A 16,514-nucleotide genomic window follows, 5' to 3' on the forward strand; every position below is an offset into this window, starting at 1 on the left:
TTTTAGACTGCCGGAGGGACTAGGACTTCACCTCAGGAATGGGCTACCAACCAGACTTGAGGGGACACTGCCAGCCCTACGCGTTTCGTGAAATCATTCACTTCATCAGGGGTAAAAACTGTACTTTTCTATGGGTGTTTTGTGCACTCTTTTCTTTCCTAACATGTACTAAAGGAGAAACGGAAAACCTCCCATGGAGAGCGGCACACGCCCGAGACCTCTGGCTTTATCTCAAAATCGGAACCGCTTCATCACAGATAAGATTTCCCCATCTGATTATTCTATGGCACTTTACTTTAGCATAGGCTTAGATACAGCTGGTGACACCTGGGTTTTATTTCACTGTATTTTGTATATTTTTGGATAATAGTTATCCCTTCATTTTTGTATTCATTTTTTATTTTTATTGCACTTAGCCCATCCCTTTAGTAGCGCACTATTTTCTTTCATTTAAACACAAACTTTACCAAGGATGGTTTTTCCAGGGCACAACACCGTAGAATAATGATGTTGGATGTAAATGTCATTTTGATCCATGGGGCAATGACCCCAATGTACACTTTATATATCACGATTTCCTTTAGACATGACTTGGGTGGCTGAATCAGTCCATTGAGCGTCTCAGATTTCTTTTCTATTCTCTTTTTGCGTACATTGAAAATTATTTTTGATGTTTGCCATGAACATTTACATTTTTATAATTATATTTTTGCTTTCGATGCTTACCCCTTTTCGCTGCAAAACACGCTAGCAACGCATTGCATGGTTTAAAATCCCCTAGTATGGACTGAACTTTAAGCAGAAATACTGCTTTACACATACATACACACACACACACACACACACACACACACACACACACACAGCAGGGGGTCACAGGAGCTGAACTAAGTAAATTTCAGCTCGGTGACCCCCTACTTCCCGAGATACTTACCTGCATAGGGGGTGCCGGTAGCAGCTCCGGCTGGACTATTGAAATGACGGATTTAAAGCTCCCGTGTGTCGCGGGCCAATAGGAAGCCGTGAAGTCATCCCTTGCGGCTTCCTATTGGCCCGCGTGACGTAGAAGCTTTAAACTTGCAGAACTGCTACTGGTGCCCCCTAAGGAGGAAAGAATCTGAGCAAGCAGGGGGTCCCCGGAACTGAAATTAGCATGGATCAGCTCAGAGACCCCCGTTTTTTTTGTGGTGACAGGAGGGGGGGGAACGTCTAAGGGGGGGGGGGGGGGAAACTTCTGCTCCTTCAACCAGTAAAACCTGTCTTTTTGCTCATACTACTGAAAGAAAATGACACTCTCCCAATCCATACGTGACTCAGAGGACCAGGAACTTGATGCACGCATAGTCCATGAAACCGGATAGCATCTCATTTGATCTTTGCAATCAATATGGATACACAACCCCATTACCCCAGGGAGTGACTCACCCACACAGTTATCACAGATACTGCAATGAGAGGCGCGGGGAGGACGGAAGATTTTGCAGGTGTAGCAGTATTTCAGCTTCACAATCTGGTTGTTGATTTGGACATTTTTAATCCGTGGCGGTGGGCGTTGGCCTGGCGGCACATTTCCATTGGCTGCCTCTGAAAAACAGACGCAGAAAGCATGCTGAACGCAGGAAAAAGATATTAGTCACCTTAACGGGACAGTCCCTTCTAGAACCACAGTGTACCAATAGGGCTGACATGTTTAAAACCCGAAATCCAACGCCTAGGAGTACCGTATTTAACCAATTATAGGGTGACCCCGAATATAAGGCGATCCCTAATTTCAGTAGTATCTGGAAAGAAAAAAAGTTTACACACACACACAGAGTATCTGTCTCGCTCTCCCTCTCTATGTCTCGCACTGTGTCTCAGTGCGTCTCTCACGATTTGAGCTGCCTGCCACAAGCAACATGGCTGCTTCAGGCCACCCAAGGTGGAGCTTCATCCATTTTACCCTCCTACATCCGACTGCTGATAGGATCGCAAAGAGGGCGGGGCCTGATAATAAAGGTAAGTATGTACTTTTTTCAATTTAACAATTGAGAAAAACCTTGCCTTATAAAATAGGGAAAAAACGGTATTGAAAGAGGCAATCCATGGCAGTGATTTTTTTTATAAAGCATTGATGCAGGGGGGCTACGAAGCTCAACCCCTTCATTTCAGCTCCGGGGACCCCTGCTTTTAGAGATACTTACCTCTGTTGTAGGTGCCAGTAGTCGCTCGGTTTCTTGGGATCATGTGGCGGCCGCCATTCAAAGCTCCTGCGCCCTGCGGGCCAATAGGAAGCTGTGACATCATCGGTGCAGCTTTTTATTGGCCAAAGTGACGCAGAAATTTTAAACTTTAAAGCCCAGCTAGCTCAGCCAGAGCAGCTTCCAACACCTACACAGAAGTATCTCCAGAAGCAGGGGGTCCCCGGAACTGAAATTAATGGGGGTTCAGCTCCGGAGACCCCTGCTTCAATCCAAAAAAAACCCAACACATTTGACATTATTTTTTAAGTGATTTTTTAAACACGGTATTCAAGAAGAGTTTGCTCAGGCAATGCCTCCCTCTTCAACCCTCCATTGCCATTATTTGCTCTCTGATAAGTACAGAGAATGTGCTATAAAGTGTCCTCTGCTGCTGCAAAGTTTAATGGCATTGCACCACTTAGTAAACCTGGACCGTAGTGTTTAATTTACAAAGCATCGCAAACTCTCTCAGATACTGTAGTATTTTTTATTTTTCAAAAATGAAAAACAAATATTTCCATCCTTATATCCCTATTTCCCCATTTGTGGGTGTCTAAACTTTGGTTCTCTGTGTTGTATTTGGTTCTGAATATTCTTTACCGCTTTTTGAAAGGTGGGAACAGAATTTCTTGTGTTTCTATGGCTTTGAAATGTAATCCACATAAATCTTCCTGGAATGCTCTGTCTAAAAAGAATGTTTTGAATAACCCACATATCTGACATCAGTTGTTCTAGTGAAAATGTACAGATTTTGGTAAAAAACACAATGTTCCCGTGACATTCTGCATTGTAATACATCTGAGCGGCATTTGTAGAAGTGGGTTTGCTTCTGTTCTAAAAGGTTTTAGGGGGGGGGGGGGCAGTGATTAGAACTGTCATCAGTTTGTCACCAAGACTGTTCATGGTCCCAAGGCTCAACAAAGTATCCGGACGTTCCTCCTTCTCCTACCGTGCACCCCAAAACTGGAACAACCTACCAGAGACTCTCACATCCACCACCAGTTTAAGTTCTTTCAAATCTAAGGCTGTCTCACACTTTAATCTGGTCTGTAACTGTTTCATACGCTCATAATATATATTTTCTTTAACTGTGCATGCAATGTCTTGTATATAATGTATACCCTGTTCATTTATGTAACTGTATTTGTAACCATGTATTATTTGTTTTACTCTGTGCCCAGGACATACTTGAAAACGAGAGGTAACTCTCAATGTATTACTTCCTGGTAAAATATTTTATAAATAAATAAATACAGTATATAGAGACACAAAACAAGTTATGGTGAGTAAAATAAACTGACAAACACCCTCGTACAGTGTGCAGCAAATACAAATTCCACTTGCCTGCACATTTGCATGTCTCAGACAGGTCTGTAGCCCTGCCCTTCCCCCTTATCTCTTAGCATACAGCTTCCACTGCCGCCAGGCATTATGGGCAATAACATGCAAATGAGCACACCCTGTGTATTTTTATTTGCTCAACATGTAAAAATAAAAATGCAGCAAGTTTACCAAGAAATTGCCATTTGCTCAGACCATTTTAATACGGTTTTTAGTTATTTCTCCAACCTTTATAATGGATCATCTGTATTACTGTACCAAGGCATGTTGTAAATTAAACTTTGGCACGGATTAAGGTACACCGATCATTGTTTAACCGGTTTCCTTATTTATATGGATTAGGCTACTTTAAACATCTTGGGGCCTGTGTCATTCTTTCCAAGGATTAAGGTAATTTAAGAATCGTGTTTTTACTGGTTGGTGAGAAATTACCACTGGGAAAATCAAACATCGAATAATGTTGTTTGAAAGCCTGTAACTACGTGTGTGGCAATCCGTGTATGGATGAAAGCCTGTAACTACGTGTGTGGCAATCCCTGTATGGATGAAAGCCTGTAACTACGTGTGTGGCAATCCGTGTATGGATGAAAGCATGTAACTACGTGTGTGGCAATCCGTGTATGGATGAAAGCCTGTAACTACGTGTGTGTGACAATACGTGTATAGATGAAACCTGTAACTACATGTGTGTGACAATCCGTGTATAGATGAAAGCCTGTAACTACGTGTGTGTGACAATCCGTGTATAGATGAAAGCCTGTAACTACATGTGTGTGACAACCCGTGTATAGATGAAAGCCTGTAACTACGTGTGTGGCAATCAGTGTATGGATGAAAGCCTGTAACTACGTGTGTGTGACAATCCGTGTATAGATGAAACCTGTAACTACATGTGTGTGTGGCAACCCGTGTCCAGATAAAAGCAGCAGCATACTGTACCATGCATCGTATTGCAAAGTGCATTCATATCCACTTGCAGTATATCACAGTGCTGACATTTAAACCAAAACACAAAAAGCAAATGTCCATGCAAGGGATAATCCCTGCTAGGCCCAAACTGAACTAATTCCAGTGACATGTTTAAGGGGTCTGACCTGGGTTATAACATACATACATACATACGTTAAGTTATGGTGGGTAAAAAACGTGACAAAAACCCAGTAAAGCATATAGCAAATGGAAATATTACTGTATGCTCATTTGCATGTCTTAGACAGGTCTGCAACCCCGCCTTTCACCATTATCACCCAGCACTTCCACTGCAGCAAGGGATTCTGGGAAAGGACATGCAAATGAGCACACAGTGCCACCTTTTGCTTCAAAACCATAAACATGGTTCCCTATAGGCTTAAGCTTGCTGCATGGTCACAGCTTTGAGCACAGCCAGGGTTAAGATGCATAGCCAGTAAACCCACCCACAGACCGACTGTTTCGACCTTAATGGTTCTCCTCATTGTGGGGTTGGTTATACTGGCTATGCAAAAAATTAAGCAAGGGATAGGTTTTACCATACTTAGTTAAGTTATGGTGGGTAAAACACGTGAACCAAGTTTATGGTTTTGAAGCAAAAGGTAGCACTGTGTGCTCATTTGCATGTCATTTCCCAGAATCCCTTGATGCAGTGGAAGTGCTGGGTGATAATGGTGAAAGGCGGGTTGCAGACCTGTCTAAGACATGCAAATAAACATACAGTAATATTTCCATTATATATATATATATATTTATATATATATATATATATTTTTTTTTTACATACATCTGATCCCTATAGGTATATTTATTAAGGTGAGACTTGGGAGTGGTGTGATTGCCTCTGGCTGCTCCCATCTGTGTGATCAGCAAGAGCTTGAACAACCAGAGTCGCCCCTCCCCTTATCGGATCTCTGATAAAAACAAACACTTCCCCATTCGGAGGCCCCAAACAAATTCAACTGCCCGGTTATGTGGGACTGCACCTTTAAAAGGGCACCCGATGTTAATACGCTTATAGCACAAGATCCAATACTTTATTTGATACCCATAATAAAAATGTGCTGCTCATTGCCCCCCACATGCCCAGTATTAAATCCATTATTCCAGTTGTTGCTTTACCAGTGTAATCACGGATTAAGCTTTAATGAACAAATACATTGCATTGTCATCTCGTTTGGAAGCAAAGGGGTTAAGGGCATTTAGTTTTCCTTCATTAGCACTAGTCATCATTTAATCTAATTACAAACCAATAAAAAATAATCACAGTGCTGGGATCTTGGCTCAGAGGGCCAGGTCATTCAGGTAGTTATACATTTTACTGGCAGGGTTAAAAGCCGTCATTCTCCCCCCCCCCCCGAGAAACCTACAGCAGGGCCCCGGGTATACGGCGGAAAGCGGATCCGGCAATATTCAGTTCTGTGCATGCACAGAACGGCGTTTTTGCCGTTCTACGCATGCGCAGCCTATGGTCTGCGCGCGCAAACTACGATTTGCACACGCAGACAACGGTCTGCGCATGCGCGCCGGGCACAACCGCCCGTTCTGCGCATGCGTGACTGAGGATCAAAGATGGCGGCCCCCTTCTCGGTGCTGCCGTATCGCTGAAAAGCGAAGCGCTGAGAAGCGGGGCCCTGCTGTATATGAGTTGAACTCGTATAATGTTATTATCTTGTCCTGCTCTTCATTTTTTGAAATGTTTTACTGGTGATTTTAATCATTATCTCTAGCTTCGGAAGTTGCTAGAGGCTGCAATAGGCTTCGCTAAGAGCTTCGTTTCAAAGGCGCAATTCAACCAATATCCTTAATTTTTTTTGTTTTTAAAATAATTCAGTTCTGTAGTATTAGATAATATTTACTACCTTATTATTTCATTTTTCAACTATTAATGCCATTTTTAATTAGTTTTAATATACTGAGCATCCTTTGGTTTCAATAGCAAGCTTTAGCCCACCTCTCCAGCAGTGCAAGATCTTTGTAACACTTTCCTGTTTGCAATAATTTGTTACCAATATTCCCAGCTGTTTGAGCTGCAAACTGTAACAATAGATCATGTTACCTTCATAATAAAAGGATAAATTGTAGCTGATGAGTTACACTGACTGAAGGATTGATGTGAAGCTGAAAGGCAGTCATTTAGTGAACCCTGGGAAGCAGGATATTGCTGATCGATCACAGGAGAACTAAATCGATCGGAAGCTTAGGTAATTAATGTTCAACAAAAGGTGATCAAAGGCTGCATATATTAAAAAAAAAACTTTTATTTCATTTTTTTACGCTGCTTGGCTTGCGTCTTTAACCTCCGCCACTTGAAAAAGGTTGTTAGCTAAGCCTTAGTCAGCCAATGATTCCCACATCGCCACTGCAAGCGTTCATGCCACGCTCCGGAGATATTGCATTTGTCAGTTCTTACGCTTTCTTTCCCAGTTTCTGTGGAACGTCAACGAAAGCCGTTTCTTTCTCGTTTAACTTGTTTCCCTGTCTTTTGAAAAGCTAAATATAGACACACACACACACACACACACACACACACACACACACACACAGATTAAAAAAAACATTTCCTAAGAGACAGTTAATAATAGGAAACCAAGGCAGGGGTGGTAAACTCCAGTCCTCAAGGGCCATCATCAGGTCAGGTTTGCAGGATATCCCTGCTTCATAAATCCCGCTTCTCCTACACCTAAACTGACCAAGCATGGTCATGCCCGAGATATATATTGTATCCATTGCCTGCCTTCTGTCCAACTCACAACAGGTAATTCCAGCATAGGTTACAGAGGGCACCCAGAGACAGGTCGTAGGGCATTGTAAGGACCCGCACTGGGGGGACTCCCGCTTTCGGCGCTCCCTTACCTCTCTTCCCCGCTGCCTCTAAATCCCGGCGGCGTTCCCCGGCCCTCGGCATCTCCCCCGCGGCCTCCATTACGGCGCACGCATCGGCACGCTTTCCTGCCCCTGCTCCACCAGGTCCGCCCCCCAGGCTCCTCTCCACTATCAGGGCTACCCTTGGACCACACCTCCGCTCCTCCCTTTCCCCTGATAGGTCCCAGCCCACTATTTAGCCTGCTCTCACCATTACCACAGTGCTCTGCATAGCTCCTGTACCTTGGTGCTGTCTGCTTCTGCTTGGCTCTCTTGTGTTTCAGTCCCTGTTCCTGTATTCTCTGCTGACCTCCCTGGATTTCGACCTTGGCTTTGGACTTCGACCACGCTGCTCTCTGGACCCCCCTTGGATTTGGCCTCTCTACCTCGCAGTCTTCTATATCCCTTGGACTCGGCTAACGGACCCCTACGATGCAGCTCTCTCCTCTCCACGACCCAGGCTTACGGACACTCTACCACACTGCTCTCCCAACACCTTGAGCATTGGCTTACGGACTTTACCCTTCTATGCTGGATTTGGCAAGTACTGAACTCTTTCTATTTTTGTTCCCTGGACCAGCTACGCTACTTCCACACTCCGGCCGTGCCCCCGTTTACCGTTAGGTGTGTGGTATTACTCCTTTCCACCTCACTCCCGGGGTCTCGTCTGGCTTGTGGGCAGGCCGAGCGTTACAGGCATACAGTCGTAACAAAACTAACGAAGCACGTAAATCAATACAGGCATACCCCAGTTTAAGGACACTCACTTTAAGTACACTCGCGAGTAAGTACATATCGCCCAATAGGCAAACGGCAGCTCGCGCATGCGCCTGTCAGCACGTCCTGAACAGCAATACCGGATCCCTACCTGTACCGAAGCTGTGCCAAAGCGGGGAGACTATAGAGCCTGTTACAAATGAGTTATTTACATCAGTTATGCACGTATATTACGATTGCAGTACAGTACATGCATCGATCAGTGGGAAAAGGGAGTGCTTCACTTTAAGTACATTTTCGCTTTACATACATGCTCCGGTCCCATTGCGTACGTTAATGTGGGGTATGCCTGTATACTATTAGGGGAATCTTAGTAACGATGCGGCTTCACTTGTCTATTAGAAGGGTTTTGTCCTGGTTCATGGTTCTTGATAATGTAGCTTGTGCTGCTCTAATTGTCCTTTTTGTCTTTTCTTTGTATATAGGTGTAATGGCAACCAAGATCCTGAGACCAGAGTGGGTATAGTAACGGAATTGTATTGTATCTAAGTTATGCCTTGCATTCGTCCCAAAAGATTTATGAAAGAACCAGATCCTCTTGCATGTTAAAACCTTTCAATGCACCAGCATGGCCAATCTTTTAGTAGTTCCTGTTTGAGAATAAGTTCTCAACAGTCTCTATGTCAATTCTAATTGGGTTATTTTATTAAATTGGGGCTCTATGACAAACTCCCATTGACATTAATAGGAGTTTCCGCGCGACAGTGACCTGTTCGGCACTACACGTGTTCAATGAATAACCCTCTAAATTTCCTTGTACAAACTGTGACTCGAGAACTCTTATGCCAGTCCATTAAAAGGAATCACTACCTGCACTAGTTTGTACTCCAATGTGCTGATGCTTTACCAAGAGAGGGCTAGTTGATGTGACTTCCCCTTCCTGATTAGGACAACCCCAGATTATCCCTTTTTTGTGCTGGATTACTCACCGATTTCCATTTCAATGAACGCCGCCTCATCAGGCAATGCTCGCGGTATCACTCCCGGGTCACTGAAACTCGTGCGCAGGAGAGTAGCCACGGCAAACAGAAAGAGGACCACTGCAAAGACGGGGATAGCCGGGGACAGGTGCACAGCAAGGTAACGACACCTGTGCAGGAAAGGAAGGGCATTTAGCTGTGGAAATGTGGCTCAAGTATAGACTATTGCACCCAGTTCATGCGATTTCAGTTTCTATGCTAATTTGCTAAATTCCCTAAAATAGCTAGATTTGATTAATGTCGAGACTATAAATAGGACACACACTGCGTGATTCGTGTCACTGTCTGGCAAGATAATGCTTAATTAAAACAAGTTTGGCGACATTATGGAGGCCTTTGAGGCTTGGCGACGCGCGTTTCACAGGGGATAACATTTTTTTGGGGGAAAATGCTTAACAGTTTGTCAATGCATTTTGAACAGTTTCGCACATCTCTAATACTGATCAAGCTTACTGTAGCTCCCCCACACAAATAAACCCATTTTAATTGAATATTTAAAAGACATCTTGATTTGCTTTAACAATTTGCATCTTTCACCATTCTATGTCTGACTCTGCAGAACTTCAACTTACACCCACCCACTTATATAGCCATAATCTGTCTGAACCGCATGGATTGTCATGTAGTCTAATTGTCTCAGTCCACAACATCCCACAAACAAGTTATTTGGGTCATAATGGAATTTATCCTTTAGTAGCACCAAGTCCTATGTGTATTTCATACTTTATATACATTTGTTTTAAATGCTTCATCCTTAGGCACAGTAGGCTCGGCATTCGTTAGAGATAATTGGATTTATGCGGCAGAGTTTTTTTTCCTATTTGCCAATTTGTTTGTAGGGGAATCGAGATCCCCTATTACTCCGGCTGCAGAACACCAATTTTCTTCAAGGACTCGCAAATCTTTTTGTTTGAGGTAACCTTTATACAGATTACTATTTAATAATCATTTTTTATTATTGTTAGTCATTTTACTTTAGCACCCCTTATTTTTTCACTCAAGTATATATTGGACTGCATGGAACCCCAAACTTGTATCAGGTTAACAAGTTAACATTGCTGACACATCAGTACCTATTTAATATGCTACTGTATGAAGCAGTCTTTTCATCGCTAGGGAATTTTTAAGCCCCATTCAAATGAACCTCACTCAAATATTCCCTAGCAAGGAGAAAAGTATACAGACTAGGGGACAATGTTTCTTATGACATGGGGTGAAAACAGCAGTATTAGCAACAAAAACAATACAAGACAAAATATAACCCTGACACAACCTTGCCCCGCTATTTAACATGGTACGAGGAGGCCTTTCCTTGCTTGGGACCATTTGTGCGCCGTTTATTTGAATGATGTGCAAATATTGCCAAGCGTAGGAAAAACCGCTTCACGGCACAAGAGCCTTTGGGGGTCTAAAGCCTGGTACGTTCGGATCAGTTCTACTTCTATTTACTGACATTGTGGGGTTTATAAATTATCTGTATATATTGTATGCGATTTGCAGCACAGGGTTAAACTCTGACCTAATGAATAAAGAATTAAATTTAGCCCAAAATTCACGATCCTCTTCTGTGGTATTTACACTAAAATAAACAACAAATGTAACCCGTCTTTCTGCTTTAAAATAACATTTTAATGGGCCTATAAAAGCAATGTTCTTCAGTGTCAGAACTCCTAACCATACCAGACAGGCAGCATTGCTTCAATAATTTGTTGGGTGTAGCCGTTTTAATACTGAAGCATATGCAACAAATGGTTTACTGGTTCAATCTCCGACAGCTGAAAATGTTTACAATAAAGACTTCATATAAGGGCTGAAAGAGACGCTCAGGGGTAATGTGACATCCTTTGAAGTGGGGGAACTCGGTTTGCATCCTAGTGTGGGCTCCTTGTGACCTTGGGCAGGTTACCATCTCCCTGTGCCTCAGTCATCAAAGTTAGATTTTAAGCTCCGTGGGTCAGGGACGGCAAAGGTCTATAATATATAGTGCGCGCGGTCAGCACTACGAAGCCATGGAAAGCCCATGGTCAGATAGGCAACACCAACCTGATTAATTGAAGTAGAAAGTGAACATGCTGCTCCTTGTAATACTACATGCAACAATACACGACCAGTCTACCAAAGGCGTAACATAAAGACCCCAACTGGGTTATGATGACATTTTCCTGGCTGCACCAGGTTTATCGAAGCAAAAAAAAAAAAAATACTGATTTGAATGGGATTCCATCATTTCTTTGATAAAATTGGGGCAGTGTTGTTCTCTTTTGCAATGTGAAGACTGACACATAACCCACAAGTCTTTGGCACACCTGTAATGCTGACGCTATGTAGTACCCATTACAGCTGCCCATTAAAATCCATTAGGCTAAGGCCCCGGTAACTCCGCTGCAACGCGCGCCCGCGAGATTGGTGGCGCGTGCAGCTGATTCCCCGGTCTGCAGCTCACTGCAGGGCGAGAGACCGGGGGGGGGGGGGAGTGACGGCGGCGCGGCCATGACGTCACCCGGCAGGTTCGCCCTCATTGGCTGAACCGCCGGGGGGCATGGCTTATCGCTCCGTTGCGAGTCCTGCTCTCAATTCTATTGAGAGCAGGAGCAACTCTCGCCCCAGCGCTGCGGCCCCCCCTCGCAGCGGGCCCGGCGCCATTGAGGGGAGGGCTCTCGTCCGTGCAGCGTCCGCCACAGCGGGCGCTGCAGTAGGCAGCGGGGGCAAGGCCTTAGTGTTGAGCAATGGTTCCCAACTCCAGTCCTACCAGACCCCCACCAGCTCCAGTATTAAGAATATCCCTGCTTTAGCACAGGTGGCTCAGTCCTTAAAACCGGACCATTCCATGACAAAGCCGAAAACAGCGAAACGCATGGGGTCGCTGTGCAGGCATTACGTGGTAACGGCTGACGAGCATAGAGGCGGAGGTGATATGAGAACAAGGAAGGCGGCAGGCAAGCACGTGGACGCCTGAAATCTCAGTTGTGTTTGCTACAGCAGGACTGAAAGGGAGGAAATATTCAGGTGTGCCTTGCGTGCTCCAAGGATTAAATGTTTGGTTAGCGATGAATATACCCCACAGAGCCTTGCTCAAATTGATGCCCTTTTTGGCTATGCACATTAGGTTTACCCTTGATGTAAGTGAGAATTGGGGGCTATCGTGATAGCCTTTCTATCTCAAAGGGATAGGCACACCATAAATATGCAACAACAAAAAAGGAGCGCTTGATAAAGGCTCCAGAAGGTAGCCAAAACATTGGGCCAACAAAATACATTTTTTGCATATTTATATTGCGACTATCCTTTTGTTATTTTTGTACAGTAACTTCCGTATTAGGTACTCTCGCTATACACCATCCCAACTCCTGCGTTCTGCTCAAGGATATCTTCTCTCTACCCCTTTTCTATCTAAAGCCCTATCCCATCTTAAACCTCTCACCGACCTCCCCACAACTCTGGAATGCCCCTCCCCTCAATATCCGACTAGCTCCCTATCTATCCTCCTTTAAGATCCATCACAAAACTCACCTGCTTAATGAAGCATATGAGTATCTCCGTGGCTGATTCTTTACACCTCATACATAAAGCTTGGCCCTTTGCAGACGCACTTACCAGAATGCCCTCCTGCTGTCTCTGTACGTTCTTCCTACCTACCAATTCGATTGCAAGCTCTCCTTTTCCTAAATGTTAATGTCTGAAGCACTTCTTCCCACTATGTGTTATTTGTTATTTATATGATTGTTATGTTTATTACTGCTAGTTAGGTATGTGCCCCAATCGCCACACACACACACCATTTTTTTACCAAGAAAATGTTGCGCTTGTCCTTTCTTGTCTCCTGTCCTGAAACCCTGACCTGCTAGAGGTTCTTGAGAGTGGAGTTGCGAACCCAGGTGTAGAGAACTCTGGGAATCCAGTGAAAGCTTCAGCTGTAATCATTGGAAGGATTCTACCAGGTTTAAACCCAAGTTTACTTTTCAGTTATTTAAAATGCCTAAACATCTTTTCACCAAAAATGTCAAATCACACACACACCTCGCCGTTCATTTTTAAAAACCTGAACATTTTTCAACCTTTTTTTCAATTTTTTGGACAGCAAAATGAAAGTTCATGCATGTGTGATTTTCACCAAGCTTGCACGCTCACATCATGGCTCAGGCGTGTTTCTGAAGACTACATATGGTTCAAATGAAATCCAACCTGTGTTAAGTTTATTATCAAGATCGTTTCATAGGACATAACAGCAAGCCGAGAAAAGTGCAATGCATCCACTTCTTGTTTGTGCCAATAGGGATCTATGTATCAAGGCAAAACTGGTGCAACTCTGGGGCAAAAACTATTACACCAGGCGTATCAAATACAAAAATCATATGGACTTTTATGGGATATTTTTATTGAATACATTTAGTGCAGTAATGTGCCCCAGAGTTGCATCATTACAGATGGGCTATCACTTTTGAGTGTAGGACTATTGAGTTTGTGGGACAATGTTTTATTGAATTAAACATAGCACTCGAAAATCCATAATACCTTGTTATTTATTTTTTAAATCGATATAGTGTTCCTATAGTGCATGTTAAAGAAGAAATAAAGTTGAAACGTAGAACTCACTCAAAAGCGAAGAAGAGAGAACATGTGCCAAGGATGAGTATCAGGGTCACGTAGAAGATCCCCTTCTGTCTGGCCATCATCACCCGGCCATCACAGCAGAACGTGTTCTTGCCTGGAAGCTTCTCCCACTTCCGCGTCACCTTCTTCCTCATCATCATGACCGACATGGTTCCACTTCTGATGACCTAACGCTGCTTGAGTCCAGCCCTCAAACACCTTCCGCTCACCGGCGATGCTATCCAAGGCTCTCCCTCACAGGCCCAGCTGTGCAAGGCATCATACTAGATCCAAATGAAGACCTGAAAGAAATAGAAGGGATGAGTGCAAGTAAGGTATTGCTGTACACCCCCCATAAAAACCCAAATTAAAGCAGACCTGTTAGTGTCTTCACCAATTGGCCCTGAAGGTAGAACTCCCAAAGCCCATAAAAATTACTGTACCTCTCCTAGCAACTGGAAACCCTCACGCCATGTCCACTATCTGTAAATCAAATTGCCTCAGCCTGCCTTACCCCGTTATCTTAGCATACAAGGCATCCACAGGGATTCGGGGTAATGACATGCAAGGGAGGAATCCCAATGTGTCACTTTTTGCTTCTTATTCATTTTAACATGGACCCCTATAAGCTTATGTCTGCCATATTATACAGCTTTTTGAGCGCAGCCTGTAACCAGCCTCACACTGATGAGACTCAAAAAGGTGGAAATGGCTGTCTGTGAGTAGGGTTACTGGCACTGCACTTATTTAACCCAGGCTGTGCTGAAAAGCTGTGTAATACGGCAGGTATACGCTTATAGGGTTCCATGTTAAAATGGATAAGAAGCAAAAAGTGGCACACTGAATGCTCATTTGCATGTTATTACCCAGAATCCCTGGCTGTAGTGGCAGCCTTGTATGCAAAAAGATTATGGGGAAAGGCAGGGTTTGTGGCCCTGTCTGAGACACGGGAATGTGCTCATATTTTCACAGAAGCCAACAGCAATTTTCTCTTTTCAAGAAAGGTTTTTTTAGGCATCTTTGTGCAGAGAATTTTTTTTCCTTCTTAGACCTGTCCTGTTACCTGGATATCAGTCGGTCTTATTCACAGTCATTACTTCTTTAGCCATGTTAAAATATGCATGTAAAAAAGGCAAGGGGGGGGGGGGATGATAAGAAATCCAATATACAATAAATGAATAACAGACCAGGCTCTATATATCTTTATCTGTATTTAAAGTGGGTGAATGATTAATGCATACTGAAGAAATAAGCCATATCAAGGGAAAGCCTTTGTATGTACATATGTATGGTTGTACAGTTTCTACATTGAAGCAATTGAGTAAAAAGGATAATGCTGCTGGGTGCCGTTTATATTCTGTTAACTCCCTGCCTGTACTGGACTACATAGAACCCATTATTACCGCTTCCACCTCTTCCAAGGCCTAGAAAATATGGGTTGTTACTAAAAGGTGTATAGCGCCCGCCCATGATTCTGTTGGCATGTAGCATGTTATTTTGGCTTCACTCTGTTTCCTCTCCTTTGTAACCTGCTCGGTCACTCTTCCAATCCTCAAACAAAAACAAAACAAAAACAAAAAAAAAATCGAGAAAACAAATTAATAGGTCACCAGACCAAACAATTTTTACTGGGAGCTGCGAGCAACAAGAGAAGGAAACTGCACCCGGCCTTTCTCTGCACAAACCTAGCGAGAGCCCAAACAGAGCATGGTCATAGTATTAATAAACGAGTTCCTAAGCCCTAAATCAGGGGTGCAACTGCAACAGGTCAGGTTTTCAGGATATCCCTGCTTCAGCACAGGTGGCTCAATCAGAGGCTCAGCCAAAGACTGAGCCTCCTGCGCTGAAGCTGGGATATCCTGAAAACCTGACTGTTGGTGGCCCTTGAGGACTGGAGTCGAGCCCCCCTGCCCAAAATCCTGAAGGTGTGAGCATTCCACACAAGAAGCGGCCCCTCTTCTCTGGTTAATATTAATGACGCCTTTCATGAATATACTTTTTTCATAGTATTACATGATTTACCCAGTGCCTTCCCAGTTGTAGGACTCATGGGGGGGGGGGGGGGGGGGAGAGAATTGCAGATATTCAATGAGCTATAATAGTGCCGATCATGGCACTATCGCACAAAAATGCCTGTTGAACTACAGAAACGCTCATTGAAGCCAACTGGAGTTTCCTTGCGTTTGTGCAACAATCTGCACCATCGCGGGTTAATGAGTGACTCCCTCGGTGTGCAGAGGTCAAGTTTTCTTTTGACTGTCCTAATCCTCTCGTGTATGTATGTATGTATGTATGTATGTATGTATGTATGTATGTATGTATGTATGCCTTTATTTATATAGCGCCATTAATATACATAGCACTTCACAGCAGTAATACACGTGACAATCATTTAAATAACAAATAACACATAAAAGTAACATTTAGGAAAAGGAGTCCCTGCTCCAAGGAGCTTACAATCTAATTGTGTGTTGACAACCAGCGTGACCGTCCTGTCCATGCACAGTATGTGTATTCACGTGTACACAATGGAATCCTTGCCCCCCCCCACTCCCCTCCCCCGCTTACAAAGGGTGCGTCTGTATTGGGGAGCATTGGGCATTATACGATTGTATCCTTGGTCTTAGGAATGCTGTACATTATTCTCCCCTCCACATTTCCCATCCCGTGTTCTAAACATAGCTCTCTGCTCCGCTATGAGTCAGTTCTTACAGTACCTGCTGTCAGCATCATCAAATATCTTTATATATAGAATACAAAACCCACAGGC

General features: G+C 43.7%; 1 protein-coding gene across 4 annotated transcripts in view; it reads right to left on the reverse strand.

Moving 5' to 3' along the window:
* The window catches only part of ZDHHC9 (zDHHC palmitoyltransferase 9), a 76,057-nt gene that overhangs the window by 44,153 nt on the left and 15,390 nt on the right, over positions 1–16,514 (reverse strand). For all 4 annotated transcript variants that reach the window (XM_075572831.1, XM_075572832.1, XM_075572833.1 and 1 more), the window contains exons 2-4: positions 13,748–14,046; positions 9,104–9,264; positions 1,426–1,584 (exon numbers count right to left, since the gene is read on the reverse strand). In XM_075572831.1, the coding sequence (XP_075428946.1) occupies positions 1,426–1,584; positions 9,104–9,264; positions 13,748–13,914 (487 nt within the window). In that variant the 5' untranslated portion in view covers positions 13,915–14,046. The remainder of the gene's footprint in view (positions 1–1,425; positions 1,585–9,103; positions 9,265–13,747; positions 14,047–16,514) is intronic.

Source organism: Ascaphus truei, chromosome 16 (assembly GCF_040206685.1).
Source record: "Ascaphus truei isolate aAscTru1 chromosome 16, aAscTru1.hap1, whole genome shotgun sequence".
In the NCBI taxonomy this organism is placed as follows: domain Eukaryota; kingdom Metazoa; phylum Chordata; class Amphibia; order Anura; family Ascaphidae; genus Ascaphus; species Ascaphus truei.